At 31.1% G+C, this 16,513-nt stretch overlaps 1 protein-coding gene across 1 annotated transcript in view; it reads left to right on the plus strand.

Moving 5' to 3' along the window:
- LOC129218142 (suppressor of lurcher protein 1-like) overlaps positions 1–16,513 on the plus strand; it is a 206,258-nt gene that overhangs the window by 136,477 nt on the left and 53,268 nt on the right. The window contains exon 3 of the mRNA XM_054852355.1: positions 13,589–13,778. Coding sequence (XP_054708330.1) covers positions 13,589–13,778 — 190 coding nt within the window. The remainder of the gene's footprint in view (positions 1–13,588; positions 13,779–16,513) is intronic.

Below are 16,513 nucleotides of genomic sequence, written 5' to 3' on the forward strand. Positions count from 1 at the left end.
TTTCGCTTTCAACTACTCCGTTGTTATACTTGTTTATTTTATTTCAAAAGTTAAACGAATAAAGAAGCATATTTCTTTTATGCAAGCCATTAACACTTTTAAACACTTCTCATATGTTATTAAGTTGCGATCTTGACCAAAAGAATATTTTAAAACGAGCTTTCATGTCATTCAGAATCTCCGGAGCTTTTAACTATTTGCCTTTTTAGAAAACTGACCTATGTGGGTGGAATTTTTTTTTAATGCACTTTTACAGTAAAAAATTAATTTGAACGTTATCTTTAAATGTGATATTTTCCAAGCTGTATTTAGAAACTACGCATCAAAATTTTCTCAGGGACTAATGCAATAGCAAATTCCTAGAAATGTCTCCCATTGTTATCGTCATCAATTACCAGTGAATCGTCGTCATTTATTACCAGTGAATCATTCAACCCTATAAATAGGAAAAAAATAAAAAGCAACAACTTCATGTGCTTTATGACGTTATTACTTCTTATTTTATTTTATATGCACAAAAGTATTTATTTAACCTATAGGTAAGTTTTAATGTTACAAATGGGTGTTTCGTTTTTTAATAATTATTATTATTTTACATTTCAGCTGAATTTTTTTTCAAGCTATAAAACTCTATGTATCTGAATATGTAAAAAAATTGCTTTATTGTTTGAAAGAAATCTGACCAATAGAAACATAGAGAATATCAAAAATAAAAGAGAAAAACATGTCCCATTCATTACCACTCTCCCCAACGAACTAAACGTTCTTAGTACTAAGCAAAAGCTCATAACACTAGTCTTTAGAAATTTCGCATTATATGTAGCCCACAACAGGTTCTAACTCCGTCGACAAAGTACTGTTCTCCAATGACAGCTATATTTTCTTGAATATCAAAAATGTATGCCGTCATTGTAACCGCAACTTCCGTTGTTTGTTGAAATTACACCCTCATTCGAGAGAAAAATAAGAAAAAAAAATATATCTGTAAATAAACATGTTTTTATACACGTTTAAAATAATGCAACGTTTCGCCTTCAACTACTCCGTTGTTATACTTGTTTATTTTATTCCAAAAATTAAACGAATAAAGAAGCATCTTTCTTTTATGCAAGCCATTAACACTTTTAAACACTTCTCATACGTTATTAAGTTGCGATCTTGACCAAAAGAATATTTTAAAACGAGCTTTCATGTCATTCAGAATCTCCGGAGCTTTTAACTATTTGTCTTTTTAGAAAACTGGCCTATGTGGGTAGAATTTTTTTTAATGCACTTTTACAGTAAAAAATTAATTTGAACATTATCTTTAAATGTGATATTTTCTAAGCTGTATTTAGAAACCACGCATCAAAATTTTCTCAGGGACTAATGCAGTAGCAAATTCCTAGAAATGTCTCCCATTGTTATCGTGATAATCATCACAATCAAAGCTTTTACGTAAGTGAGAGAGATCATTTGTGGAAAGCTGGTATTGATTTCTTCAACTTACAATGAGCAAATTGACGCAATTTGGGATTCTTAAATCCCTTAAATTTGGGATTAACATTGCAATATATTTATAATTTTTTCTTTATTATAGTTTTTTACTTCAATGAAACAACAAAATAAGAGAAATTCGCTATAAAAATTGCATAAACGTGCATCAAAATTGCAAGATTGATGTTCTTTAGTGTTTGAAAGAAAGATATGTAGCAAACATGTATACAAATTTCTGAAGTTACTTAAGACTTAGTTTGCTTAAAATCTGATTTATTATTTTTTCAGAGTTAATGCTAAATTTGTTTTCCATTATTCAAAAATTTCCCTGAAATAGCTAAAAGAAAATGATCTTTCGGCAAGAAAGTTTTTCCTAACTAAGTTCGTTCGGAGCAAACCTGTCTCTTAGTTTGAGATTTTTTGTGCCATAAAGTTCCATATGGACGTTAATGTTAAGTTTTTGAACTGTTCAAAAATAAACGAAAAATCGTTCAAATAAAAAATGAAATGTGAGAATAAGGTCTTGGCAGGGATCTTTTGAGCAAACTTGTCAGAATCGGGCTCTTCACGGGAACGTTATTAGGGTGGGGGGATGGGAGGTAGATACACTTACATTTTCCCATCTAAATAGCCTACTTTAATTTTTTTTTACATTTTTAAAAATATTTTTGAACTTTTTAATTCAACCTAAGTCTAAAAATATTAGACTTTTGACTTTTCTTTTTATTCTTTCTTTTAAGGAAAATTGGACCGAATCTACTGTTGGCATTTTAAGAATTGTGTTTTATTGTTCTTCGGTATAAAACTCTTCGGTTAATATAAACATAACAGATACGCTTTTTAAATTTCAAAAGAGCAATTCAATTCAAAATATAAGTAAAATATGCTCCTTTTTACGTCCTTCATTCTCATGGAAACTAAGGTTCCAAATTAGGTCAAGTTAATTGCTATTAATTCCGAGCAGAAATTACATTTCTGGGATCGTTAAAGGCAGTTTATGTACTGGCATGAAACTAGAGGTGGGCAATGTTGTTCTTTTTAATGATCCGTTCATCAGAGGATCTTTCATTTTTTTGATCCGTTCATTTAACTCGTTCATTTTAACGACTTCGTTCATTTAAAAACGTTGCAGGTGATCTCTCTGCACGACATATCACGTTCATTCGAAAAGTTTCTTTAGATCAGTAATATTCGGTGAAGGAAAAATAACAAAAATTATCTAAAAGTAAGAAAATATGTCTATGAAAAGTGAAAATATACCTTTGAAAAATGAAAATATGCCTATGAAAAATGAAGGTTTAGATGTATAAAGCTTTTATGTTCATTTTGTAAGACAGTTCTTCGTTGGAGAACAGTAAGATATGTTTTCCATTCCAAAAATGCAGGTTCCATTTCAAAATGTCACAAAATTAAGTTATTAAATTTTACTACATAAAAAAATAAACTGTGACCTCAAAAAGTTTGCAAAATTGAACTTACGTGAAATAGTTTACTAATTCTAAATAGGAATATCATAATATCTCCAAGTGTAGTGTGATGGGTTTCATTTATGCTAATAATATAAAGCTTTATAGTTTGTTTGTTTGAACGCGCTAATCTCAGGAACTAATGGTTCGAATTGATAAATTCCTTTTGTGCTGAATAGTCCATTCATTAATGAAGGCTATAGTCTATACAACATCACGCTATGACTAATACGAGTGGATTAGCAATAAAAAAATATATGAAAACTGGAAAATTTATATTATAATATAAAATGCTTGGAACGCAGTATGCGTATAGCCACGGTGGCTTGACCTGAAACTGCGGGCTTCGCGATCCGCTTGGCGTAAGTTCGAGTCAGCCCTGCTGCAAATCTCGAGGGTACTTTTCAGAGAAAACCCTAATCAATGCTAAAAATGATTTGTAAAAAAAGTATATATATATATATATATATATATATATACGCATCATTGCCTTATTTTTCTTATTAATTGACAAATAATATAACGCTGAGAAGAGTTTGTTTGAACGCGCAAATCTGAAGAACTACTGGTTCGGATTGAAAAATTCTGTTTGTGTTGAATAGTCCATATATTGAGGAAGGCTATATAGGCTATTTTTTAAAAATCAGTTTGACCAATTTAATTAATTGCTTAGTTCTATGAATTCCTAATAGATGGCGGGGTAAGTTTACTTGTATGAATTCCTAATAGACGGCGTTGTGAGTTATCTCATCGAGAGGACGCTGTCCGACAGTGTAGTTACCTGCGAGGAACCATGCAAATGCTACGCTGTTGTGATCAGCGAACAGATTTTTGAACGTGTTTTTTTTTTTTTTTTTTTTTCGATGATCAAGTACATAATTTGATTTTGTAGGAGTTTTCGATTGGGTTTTGTTTTCCTTATTTCTTCAACGTTTGTCTTGTTCTTACAGTTGAAGATAGTTACTTATCTAAGCAAATAATTTGATTTGACGTATTATTCAATTGTGATTGTTCTTTATAATGTTTTTATCATAGTATTGTTTAATTCGTGAAACATTTTAAATTGCAGAAAAAAAACCACATCACTCGTTAAAGGGCAGGGTTACGGCAGCGTGGTTGCTTGGCGGGTTAAGTGATGAACTATGTAGTTGAAGGATTATTTTGAGTTTTTAAAGCTACGGTTAATATTTTTATGTGTTTGGGCGAATAGTCTTAAATTCCAAAGATACTTTAGTAGGTCTTTTGAAAAGGTGCTTACGCATTTTAGTTGAAAAAAAATGATCATTTCACAGCAGAAGGGGGGTGGGGGTTGGTGAATTTTTTGTTCAACGGACTTCCTTTAACTTCTTAACCCGGGCATCGCCGTGCGGGTACTTTTGTGAGTATAAAACAAGAAATAATTTTGAATGTGTAATTTAGTTTACATTAAAAAAAATGTAATCTCAAAATAAATAAAGAAGAGAACTACGAAACAAATATGTCTATGAAACCGGCTATAATATAAAACACGAGAATAAAAAAATGTTTATTAAAACTAAATACGTTAAATATGCATAAACTTAACAAAAATATAATAATCATAAAACGTCTGTCTTTTTACTAAAATATGGCTTAAATTGTCAAAACTGACCTTTTTGACCCCAAAACAAACATCTGTCAACCATGACATCTATCCAAAAGAAAGAGTTGCGTTCCTTCATTTTTTTCCAGCTATAGCACTGCATTACTGTATATATACCTTTAAGTATTACCAAACACAATATATTACCAAGTACAATATATTCGAAATGAATATATTGTACTGCACTCAGTGGCGGATCTAGCCGACCATTTTGGGAGGAGCCATCCGAAGTTTTTAAACAAACTCCCCAGAAATTTTATTAAAATGCAGTTTTAAAAGCTCAATTTTAGGCCATCTTTAGAGCCGTTAGTTGAGGGGGATTGATTTAAGAATCTCCCTCGAAAATGGTTCGAAATTGAAATTTCCGGGTAATTTTTTAAAATTAGGGTCCTAAAAACGATTTTAGGATATTTTTTAATGATGTAAGAAGAAATGTAAGGGTTCTTTTGCTGACTCCAAAAATACTTTATCAAAATGAAGCTTCGAAACCGAAATATTCTGCTTTTATGTGTTGAGAAATTAGGAGAGTTGGCGAGCGCTCTTCTAGCTCTTCTGCTGTTGAGCCTAAAAAGGCCATTTTAGGCAATGTTTGCTGACATTAAAGCGAATGTGAGGGTGCTTGGAATCTCCCTCTTCCTGGAAATATTTTGCCATTGAGGCTCTAAAAATCCATTTTTAACCTATTTTCGGACGTATGAGAGAAAGGGATAGAAGATTCATGAGCAATCCCTCCCTCCAAAAACCTCATTTTGAAGTTATCGTCACATTATTAACCGAAAGGGAGGTGGGAGGGTCCTATCAGAAATCGTTTATAATTAAAGACCTAAAAAAGCCATTTAAGCCGCTTTTAGGCAAGTAGGAGAAAAGGGATAAGGGTAAGTAAGGGATAAGGGCTGGGTAAACTAATCTCCGCTGAAAATTTTTAAAAATTGAAGTCCTAAAATGTAATTTTTTGTTACCTTTCGTCGCATTTGTGGAGGAGCATAGAAAAGGGGGCTCTCCCTTAGAAAATTTAGAAATAAAGTCATAGAAAAGCAAATTTAGGCTCACTTGGCCTCGTGATCAATAGGTGCACTCTGATGAGAGCAGTATTTAGAGATCGTCCAAGTATCTAAAAATGAAATCAAGGAATGATGTAAACGATAGAACCAAAATTTTGGAAATCGGGAGAGGAGAGGGAAAAAATTATCTCCCAATCAAAACCTAAATTTCTTGAAAAGTAAAACACATGTATTATATTTTTGCTGTCGTCTCATAATATTTTCTTTCTTATTTTATTCTTTAAAAAATTCCTACAATTACACAAGGTTTTGGGAGAGACCGGGGTCCCCATGCCCCCCCCCCCCCGCCCTCTAGATCCACTTCTGATTGCACTGAGAAAAAGGAATTTTGAGTTGAGAGTTTAAATTTGAAGATGAATGTATTTCAAAAAAAAAAGCGGGGGGGGGGGGAGGATTTTATCACAAGTGCATCAATAAAAATGTTCCAAACTGCTCAACGTTCAAAAGAACGGTCGTTCATATTTTAGGTGAACGAACGGATCCGTTCATTTTAAAGATTCGTTCTTTTTGACCCGTTCGTTCATGAACGACACATCCCTACATGAAACACGAATTTTAGAATATCTTGCATTCTTCAAAGCCGCATCACTTGAAAGACTTTCGGCGAAAGACGAAAAGAAATTTGGGTGAAATGAATTTGCCATTAGTGAAAAGACTTTTAAACATATGTAAATGATCTTTACATTATCCCTTAATGAGAAGATCTTTGTTCCTATTTTCTTTAATGAGGATCTTTCATTATTTTCTGTGGTTTCCCTGGGAAGGCGTGTAATTTTGCGGCTCATGTATATTATTCAAGTTACATGGCTTTCTTATTGTTCATTTACCGACCGAGCAAAAGTTCTCTTTCTTTACTGGATAAAAGGAGCACACATTATTAAAACTCACCAGCGTTTTATGCAGATATCAAAAGTACATGAATATCTCATTTGAAATTTCGATATTTGAATATTAGCCGAGTAGTTCCTAAAAGGAATATTTATGAATACATCATGCATTCATTTGAGAAGTTTCATTTAATAGCATGATTATTTTTCAAGCTTCGAACAAGTAAGAAAAGTTGCGGATAACTTTATTTAAGTTTCTTGTTAGGTTCGATATTGTATTATTGATAAGGTTTTGTTTTCAAAGAAAATACGTATTCTCAATTTGAATTTAACCTTGAATAATATGCAAACAAATTTGCGTAGAACTTTCACTTTTATAAGAATTATATTATTGATGACAAATACAAAAGATATGACTATTGTTTAAATAATGAAAAGTTTCATTCATGTTCATACATACGTGTTCATCATTCATAAATTATGAGCGCATTAAGAAAACATTACATTAATTTCTAAAAACTAAGTTGAATTAGTTGAATTATCCTTTGCTGTAAATAATTGTAAAGAATTCTTCGTCCATTAATATTACTAAATTGAAATTAGAATATAGAATAAAATCTGATAAAGTACTCTAAAACAAAAACAGCATTTTTAGGCCATTTCTCTCCATCTTTGTTTTTTCCTCATTATATGAAACTTATTTATAAAGGAGTCTTAATAATATTACAATATATTAAAGCGTTAGACTTTAAGCTTTTCAATACAATTATTGAGAAAAAGCATTTTCCTTTAACTAGTAAAATATTCTTTATACAAATCCCATTAACATTAGTCTTTTTTTTTTTTTTTTGCTTTAAAACTAGTTTTTTCCCTCCAAACACTATCTTTCGGATTGGCTATTCTTTATATATATTTTTGGTATTTCTGTGCGTTTTTGTTATTCAACTTTGCTGGGATGCGGTGTAATTACAAACGGTTATTCTTTAAATTATATTTTACTTCAAAGTATATTTACACCACAAATATTTGCGGTCATTCCACATTATTCATTTGTTACGTACGGGGAATTTCCTTGCTACATTTTAAAGCATTTATAATTTTTTCAACTTGGAAATATAAAGGAGAAAGCTTGAAGTAATCTTTAATGCGCTATATACCGCTCCAGCTGCATTAATCCAAAGTTTTTTTTTCCATTCCAGACAATAGCTATTTTTTTTTTCAAAAATTATAAAATTATACTTCATACGGGACATTATAAAAACACTCTTTTGAAATGCATCTACGAAATAGTATTTTGCTGTGACTAGAAATAGAAATGTAAATTTAATTAACTTGAAAATTGCTTTCCAAAAATGTTACTAATTAATGAAAGCTAATTATTTGTGTTACGTACAGGACGAGGATGTTTACTACGTAGAAAACGCGAGAATTAAAATTCTTGTACACCACAATATTGTCAAATTAAAATTTATGTAAAATATTAGATTAGATAATTTTGCTAACGGAATCAAGCTGATCTTACGCTTAAGTTATAGAAAAATAATTACATTTCAAAAATATCATTCAAATATTATATATATATATATATATATATATATATATATATATATATATATATATATATATATATATATATATATATATATATATATATATATATATATATATATATATATATATATATATATATATATATATATATATCCAAAATGGATATTTATAAAGCATGTAATGAGCAGTTGTAGTTCTTTTGTTTACTATCATCTTTGTCGGGCATTTTGCTGTTAGCATAAATAACAAAATTTTCACAGCAAATTAATAAATAGAAAAATAATTAAAAGTAACTGTACAATATCATAAACATTCAGATTTAAGCTTTCAAAATACGTCAGCACGTAAAAAGAGATACTATTTGATGAGTATACATGCAGCGATGTTTCTTTTACACAGTTTCAAAACGAACTATTGCTTTTAAGAAAGATTTTTTGAGCCTTTGAAGTTAAACTGCCATGAGAATTATTTTTGATCAATATATTTCTTTAGCAGTTATTTAAAGAACCAATATTGAAGTCGACACCTTATCATTATACTTTTCCATAACTAAACGGAAGAAACTAGGAAAATTTTTAAACATAATGTTGTAAGAAAATAACTGTGAAGCAGTTTTGTCATATTTACAGAGGTGTAAGATATATATCTTAGCTTCTTTTGCAATATCAAATAACTTCAAAAATATCTAAGCTAACGCTGAAATATTTCAAAGTAGAAAAAATATAGGAAAAGATGCTTTAGAGAGGAATGAAAAAACAAAACAAATAAATTAAAATATTTTCAAAACTCTAAAAGCAAAATGGGGGAGGAAGAAAAAAGCAGAAACTGAAAACATAAAACAAGTCTGAGAACAAGAAAAAATACTAAAATGACACTTGTGTAAGTTATCAAGAAAGATAAGTTGGATATTGAAAAAGATAAAAATAAATATTTTAGATGATGTAGAAGATATCGAACAAAAAATCAGAAAGATTGTATTAAGAGAAAATAAACGTCATTAAGGTTGGTACATTTTTGTTTCGTAAGAAAATCCAAAGAGAGGATATTTTTAGCAGAAATTTTTCAAAGATTTCGTACATCACCGAAAAAACCTTTTGCAGCTGATGCATCAAAACCAAAATACGTTTTATTATCATATTGAATAAATAAAATACATTAACAATAATGTCTTATTCTTTTTTGTGATAACTATGCAATTTAAAGCAGTAAAAGAGGAATAAATTATATAGAATAATTTTATAGAATACTGATACTCAAAAGATTTTCATAAAAATATTAAGTTGTCCATAAAGTTACTATAAATCCAAAATGGACACAGAATACAAATGATCTCGATGAATGAATGAAGTGTAGATAATCTCTATTTCATTTTATGGATATACTTTGAAGAATCATTCATTGTAATATATTTAAATTTTGTAAAGTAAGCATTAAAATAATTTTCTGTAGAAACTATTTTACCAGCTCACAGAAAGTGTTTTTTTTTCTTTTTGAACTAAACTTCCGTTAATATCCTACCTAAAGGTTACATACACAATTACAACTAAATCAGAAAAATGGCTCTTATACAAACGAAAGCTTTAAACTTGAATATTCAAAACTATAAATCAACGTATTACTAAGCTGAAGCTAAACAACTTTTATATTGATACTATTGTGTTTTTAAACATTATCAAACGATACATCTCATTAAAAAATGTTTAACTTATATGCTTTAAAGATATATTTCCTTAAATTTTTAATGTTTTGAGAAATATTAAAACTGCAAATAAAGGACGCCCAGACAACAAACTGGCTCACTACAAGAATAAATTCTGAATAAAAGGTATCCTTACTGGCTTTCAGTTACCTTTACATTTCATGAATTGAAAAAAAAAGAATGGTTATTTAATAAAGCTTTGTTGGAATAAGAATATGAGAGGCGAACTTTTGTCGGAAGAAAGTTTCCTTTTTTGGCAGGAGTTTTATTCAAAAAGCAATTTTTCAAAACCGAATTTTCTGCTTTTCACAAAACAATTTGTTGTACGAACTTTATTCATGGCATGTTCCTTACTTTCTCTTAGGGATTAAATGAAAACACATAAGTTCATACATACTGTGTTTTAAAAAATCTTACTGTAGGGAAGTCAGTAAGAACAATTAATCTTATTCAAAAGGAGAAACAGGCAAACCACAAACGATGATGGATACAAAGAAGTCCAGTAAACATACTTTTACCACATAACGAACCCTGAATGCAAAACGATGCAGAACTGTCCTTAAGGGAAAAATTTTCAAAATAAACGAGATCTCAATATTTAAATCCCAATTTTTATGGAAATTAGACTTTTTAATTAGTGAATAATGCATTAATTTGAAAACTTATATTTATTTCATTAATATTCTAGAGTTATTTCAATCCTTCTAGTGTTTTAATGCTTGAGAAAACATGTTGAAGAATTTTAGAGGGATATAAATATAACTTTTCCTCTTACATTCGCCAATGAACGGAAAGCGTCAATATGTTTAAAGATGCTCGTCTGACCAAGAACACTTTGTTTATTCCCATATCACATTTAAATATCTTGTGAAATAGTTTGGTTGAAATAATTCAAGTTAATATATAATTTAAAATCCCAGTTGAAAATACAGAGACTAGAACAAGCTCTAAAGTTTATTCGCAGTTCGGATATAGTTCATACAGGTTCAAGTTGAAATTGGTATCAGCTTTGTCTTCGATGTGGTTCTATTTTCCGACTACCGTCACACGGGGTGACTCTATGAAAGCAGGCGTTAGATTGGGCCCTATAGATTGTATCGTAACTGTGCGAGTTAGGATGAAAGTTTTATAACAGATCGAAGATTTGAATGTGCTGCGCTTTGCTTTTTCTTTTGCGTAACTAAATTTGCGCTCTTTGTATTGGTATTGGCATATATGATGTGGCACAATCTCACCCCATATTGGTATAAAGTCACCCGTTCGACTATACAAATGCGTTAAAAAGGGGGTGTCTTAAAAGGAAGCAAATGAGTTACGCTACTTCAACCTACCTACTCTGGAGAACGTGACTTTTTAAGCATGAAACTTCTTCTGTTATGTAGCTCAAAATATGACGGTGGTGTAGGGCGTTGTTTGGGCCAAGTTTAATGTACATTTCTTTTGTGTCAGGTTCATATAGTCTAACATTTCACACTATATTTTAAAGTTTTTTTCTCAGAAATGACTAGAAATTATCAGAAGAAACTCAAAGAAAGGAAATTCCTCTTAAAATACAGTATTTGAAAAAGCGTACGCCTAAATACATAAATGCAACTTATGTTCAATGAACCTGCAAAAAAGAAAAGGAAAGGAAAAAGAAAAAAAAGAAGAAAAAGCACAAAAGGGCAAACTTAAATTTGAGAATTTGAGTGTTGATAGTCACATCCGTGGCGGGACAGATTCATCATCATCCGTGACTTTGTCCTTCTGTACCAGCCGTCTCCAGCCTCCCCTATTACCTTTTCCATTTTCTGACCTAAGGACAATACATTAAGCTTCCACAGCAGCTTTGGTATTGCACCTCTTCTAGTACAATATGGTTTCTTCATGAAAATTGTCTATAGCATGCTATTATTTTCGAGGCTTATAACATGGCCGATCTAACTTAGATCGGCTAACCTTAATGCTGTGAACATCTAGGTGCGGTACAGTTCGAAAGAGCGCCTTCTACGCGAAATTCCATTTTCTTGAATTGCTCCAAAGATGCTTATTAGTATACTCAATCAAAAAGGTACCCAAACGTACTTTTCCCCCATAGTCAGAGTCCAAGTCTCTGAGGCATAAAGTTAAAATAGGATGTATGAGAGTCTTGTCGAGTAATAACTTTGTTTTCCGGGTTAAAAAATTTGAATTCAATAAATGCTTTAAAAAATAAAAGTCTTTATTAGCTGCAGCAATCCGTCTCTTAATTGAGCGCTGATATTGAATGTGCCAAAAGTTGTTAGGTATTTCATGGCTGCAAAAGAAGAGTGTCCTATATTAACTACTCCAAAATTCATTACGATAAATTTCAAAAAGCATAACAGAATTAGATGATACAGATTTAACATTTTTTTTAAAAAAACATTTTAATATGAAAAAAGAAATTCACAAAGGTGTTGATGTCATTAATTGATAAAAATTTTCTAAAACAATTAAGTGAAATTTCATTTGAATGTGTAACAATAGAAACAAAAAAAAAAAAAAAAAAAAAGAATATCTTTTTTTTTAAATCACACTATAAAATGTGTATTATTTATACCCGGTCTCCAGTATCCAGTTTGTTGGTTTCAAAAACAGCCAGAATCTTCCTATGAAGATTCCTGGGTGCTAGATGTCTAGGTGCACGAGCGGCTCCTGAAAATGGAATTCTTAAGCATTAGAGTTGGTTGAGCAAACTCGTAGAGTTGGGAGATGTGGTTCTATTCCTAAATGCAAATTACCACGAATACCTATCCGTAGTTTTTGCCGTATGTCAATCTTAAGCTGAGCTTTCTAGATGCCGCAACGATGAAGTGAAATTCTTGCCTGAGTCTGAATTTATAGACCATACCTGTCTGAGTACGACATGTTCCATGTCTCCCAAAGGCTTCCCATCGTAGCTCTAGCAAAGCCATTATAGTGAATTGGATGTCCCATATTTATATATCACTTTTTTGGAACCTGTCACATGCAGCCTGATATTTTATAAGCTTTTGGTTTTTAATAAAAATGTTAAAGTTCAACTATCATTAAGCTACTGGCTTACATGCATGTTGTCAACTTTGAGTTCTCCGGGTTTAATACGAAAATTTTGAAATGTATGATAATTTTAAAGATACACTTGCTTGAAGAAACTTAGAGTGATGTGAAGAAATGAAACAGTCATGCTAAAGTGCATTTTGACATTAGTGATGCCTGCTGGAGTGACAATAAACCCCGCCGGAATTCTTGAAATTTTGTGATTCTTAAACTTTCCAACCAATTTCATTATTTTTATAAATGAAGAAATGTCAGAGAGTTTCTAGTCTGAGGAGGTGGAAACTGTCATTGAATGTCTTTGAAAACTGTCAGCCCCATGCAAAACTCTAAGATAAATACTAGAGTTTTGTCATTGATTTCTTATGATGAAAATATCTAGAAAGCTCTCAATTTTCCAAACATTTTAGCTATGCAAATCGTCAGCTGGAATTTAGTTCCTTTATTTGTTGTTAAATTTTCTAAAATTATGTGATGTTCACAATTAAATGCAATATACTTTTGTAAAAAATATAATTGATCTCTTCTCCGAAAATAGAAAATATATATTTACTTTTCAACGTAAAAATAAGAAAAAGGTTTAAAATATTTTTAAATTAAGTGTAAAACTCTCATATTAGAAACATTTGTTCATTTTTACTAAAGCGAATAAAAATTAAAACAATGAATTTCTAAGCAGTATTATTGAAACAAATAAGAATGAAAAAAAAAGCAGTAAAAAATATGTACATTAAATGTATTCATAACTGATTTTGAAATTAATTTCTTGTTATTTTAAAGAAATATTTGCTAGTTTTTAAAAACTTCTGATTGATATAAAAAAATACTGATGAAATCTTATTTTCTTACAGCCCCTTCTTCATGTGGGCAAGAAATCAACAGCACGGGATCGAAAAATGGCACATTCACGAGTCCCAACTATCCCGAACCTTATCCTTCGAATGTCTACTGCGTTTATAAATTTATTGGAAAAGGAAGAGAACGAGTGCAAATCAGTTTTACAGACTTCGACCTTCACTTACCTCATGAACCACCGAAATAGTAAGTATTGATATAATATTTTGATGGATGCAAAAAAGAATAAGATTACTCTTTAAACATATGAAAAGGAGTTAAGTAATACCTGGTTATGAAACTTAACCGCGAAACTCTACTTTTTGCTTGCAATTTTAAGAGTTTCGAAAAAAAAAAAACCCTGATAGCACCTCGGCAAAGTTACTCAGCGAGTCATATTGGTCAAAGTCATAAAGTAACATTACTTGTGACGTCTCATGGGACTAATACTGTGAAACATTTGTCTCGGGTTCGATCCTAGCCGATCGAAGATCAACCGTCTTCATCAATGGTGACTGGGGGACGTTAAATATGCTCGTATCACTAAGACCTTTAAGTGGAACGATACATCTGGGGATTGCTCGGTTTATGGATCAAAAAATCAGAGCTGTCTTCAGGCTCCCATCCAACTGGTTAAACTACAAATAGTGGTAGGTAGGGGAACCCTGGAGTGAAGCATGAAAAGGGAGACACACATTTGTGTCAGGTTTCCTGTGACTTCGCTGCTTCAATTTGTGTCCGGTTCCCTTGTGACATCATTGCTACGTTATTTCATGACGTCCACATGAAGTGACATTCCTGAGAACTGTTGGCGACTTTACAGTGACGTTTCGTGACAATCACGAAATAAGGATCATTGTAAAACCATCACTGGATTTTCACACAAAGATCCTATTTTAGTCACTGTGCTATTAGGGAAAAATATGTGGACTATTATTTTAAAAATATCTACTCTCGTGGACTAACAACATGGGAAAGACACAGTTGAAGAAGTACATTCTCTACTTCAAGTTTGCTTAAAAACTGCTGTTTTATCAGTGAAGGATTGACGACATTTCTAAAGGATTATCCATGCGAATATTAGGTTTTGTTGATGCACTGTAGAGCTATTGCAGATGAGCATATTTTATTAATAACTAATGGCAAATAATTACTTAAGAAAACTAATGAAGTATTTTTATCGCCATTAGTTTACAAGGTTATGAAATGTAATTAATGATGGAGTAAACATACCCATTCGACAAAGTAAGGAAATTGAATTTCTACCACAACATAAAAGTTAAGACGCAAAACCACTTCCCCCCTCCCGTTACAAATGGTTTACCGTTGAAATTTGTTAAACATCAGTTAAGTAAAAATGCTTAGTTTGAAGCTTTTAATAAATTTACATCTAAAGTGAACATTTACTGCATTAAATCATGAACATTAGCTTCTAAAAATTCTGGTACAGGGAAGGAATAATGTAATTAAGCTAATTCTTGGGGGAAAATGCAAATTGGCTAGGTTAGTTGAATGAATTTAGTTTCAGAGTCTCTACAAATGTGTGATTTAATTGGGCTTTCATTGAAAGTTCTCTTTTTCTTTCAATAGCTAGTCGAACTCAGCGTATAGTGCTTGAGTCCTTAAAAGCAACAGATATACACTATATGACCAAAAATATTGGGACACTTTCGAAAATTCCTATTTTGCGGATTTCTCGAGAAAGAAAAGACCAATTGCTCTGTAATTTTTTTTTTCATATAAAAGGTATACTCTAGCCACCATTTTCCAACAAAAGTAAGTCTACTATTAGTTTAGGGGACGAACAGCAAATTGAAGAAACAAGAAAAGGTTTTTGATCATTTTTCATTGTAAAAAGCTGGGAATAAGCCAAAATTTCAAAAATAAGTTAAAAACCTATCTAGAATTCATTTTTATATTTTCGTGAAAGTATCTCTTATACCCACGGAGATATAAGCATTTCTTTCCAAACTGAAAATTTGTTTTGAAGGTTTTTGGCTCATATCACGCAGAGTTTTCCGTCAAACTTTACTAAACTTTCAGAATATTTGACAGCATGTTATAGAAACATAACAAAATTTGAAGTTAAAATATTGAAAATTTAATGAAAAATAAACGTTTAAAGCAATTGATTTTTCACTGCGCATGCGCGAAAGATAGCAATTTATAACCTTCATAATCAGAAGCCCAGATATATAGTACATCTCATAAAAAAATTCCACCTTTATATCTTTAAAATCTAAAAAGTTATCAGCGATCTAATGAGCCGAATTTTAATAATTATTGGCTAGACGACAAATCGTGAGGGATCGTTCGCAAATAATCCGTTCTTATCTTGAATCACTCTGCAACGATAGCAGGAATGTGTTGCCAGTTTGCGAACGGCCCCTTACCATTCGTCGCCTATCCAAGATTTACAGAAATTCGGCTCATTAGATCGCTGATATTTCTTTACATTTTAAAGATATTGAGGTGGAGTTTTTTTAGGCGATGCAGGATATATCTGGGCTTCTGATTATAAACGTTATAAATTGCTATCTTTCGCGCATGCGCAGTGAAAAATTAATTGCTTTAAACGTTCATAATTCATTAAATTTTCAATATTTTAACTTCAAACGTTATTATTATGTTTCTCTAATATACTGTCAAATAGTCTGAAAGTTTAAAATAACGTTTGACGCAACACTCTGCGTGATATGAGTCGAAAACCTTCAAAAAATAATTTGCATTTTTAAAAGAAATGCTTATATCTCCGTGGGTATAGGATATACTTTCACGAAATTAAAAAAATAAATTTTTCATGGATTTTTTACTTATTTCTGAGATTTATAGCCTATTCTCAGCTATTAGAACAAAAAATGTTCAAAAACTTTTTTTGTTTCCTCAATTTGTTGCTGTTCCCCTAAACGAATAGCAGACTTAATTGATGATGGAGAATGACA

Source organism: Uloborus diversus, chromosome 3, assembly GCF_026930045.1.
Source record: "Uloborus diversus isolate 005 chromosome 3, Udiv.v.3.1, whole genome shotgun sequence".
In the NCBI taxonomy this organism is placed as follows: domain Eukaryota; kingdom Metazoa; phylum Arthropoda; class Arachnida; order Araneae; family Uloboridae; genus Uloborus; species Uloborus diversus.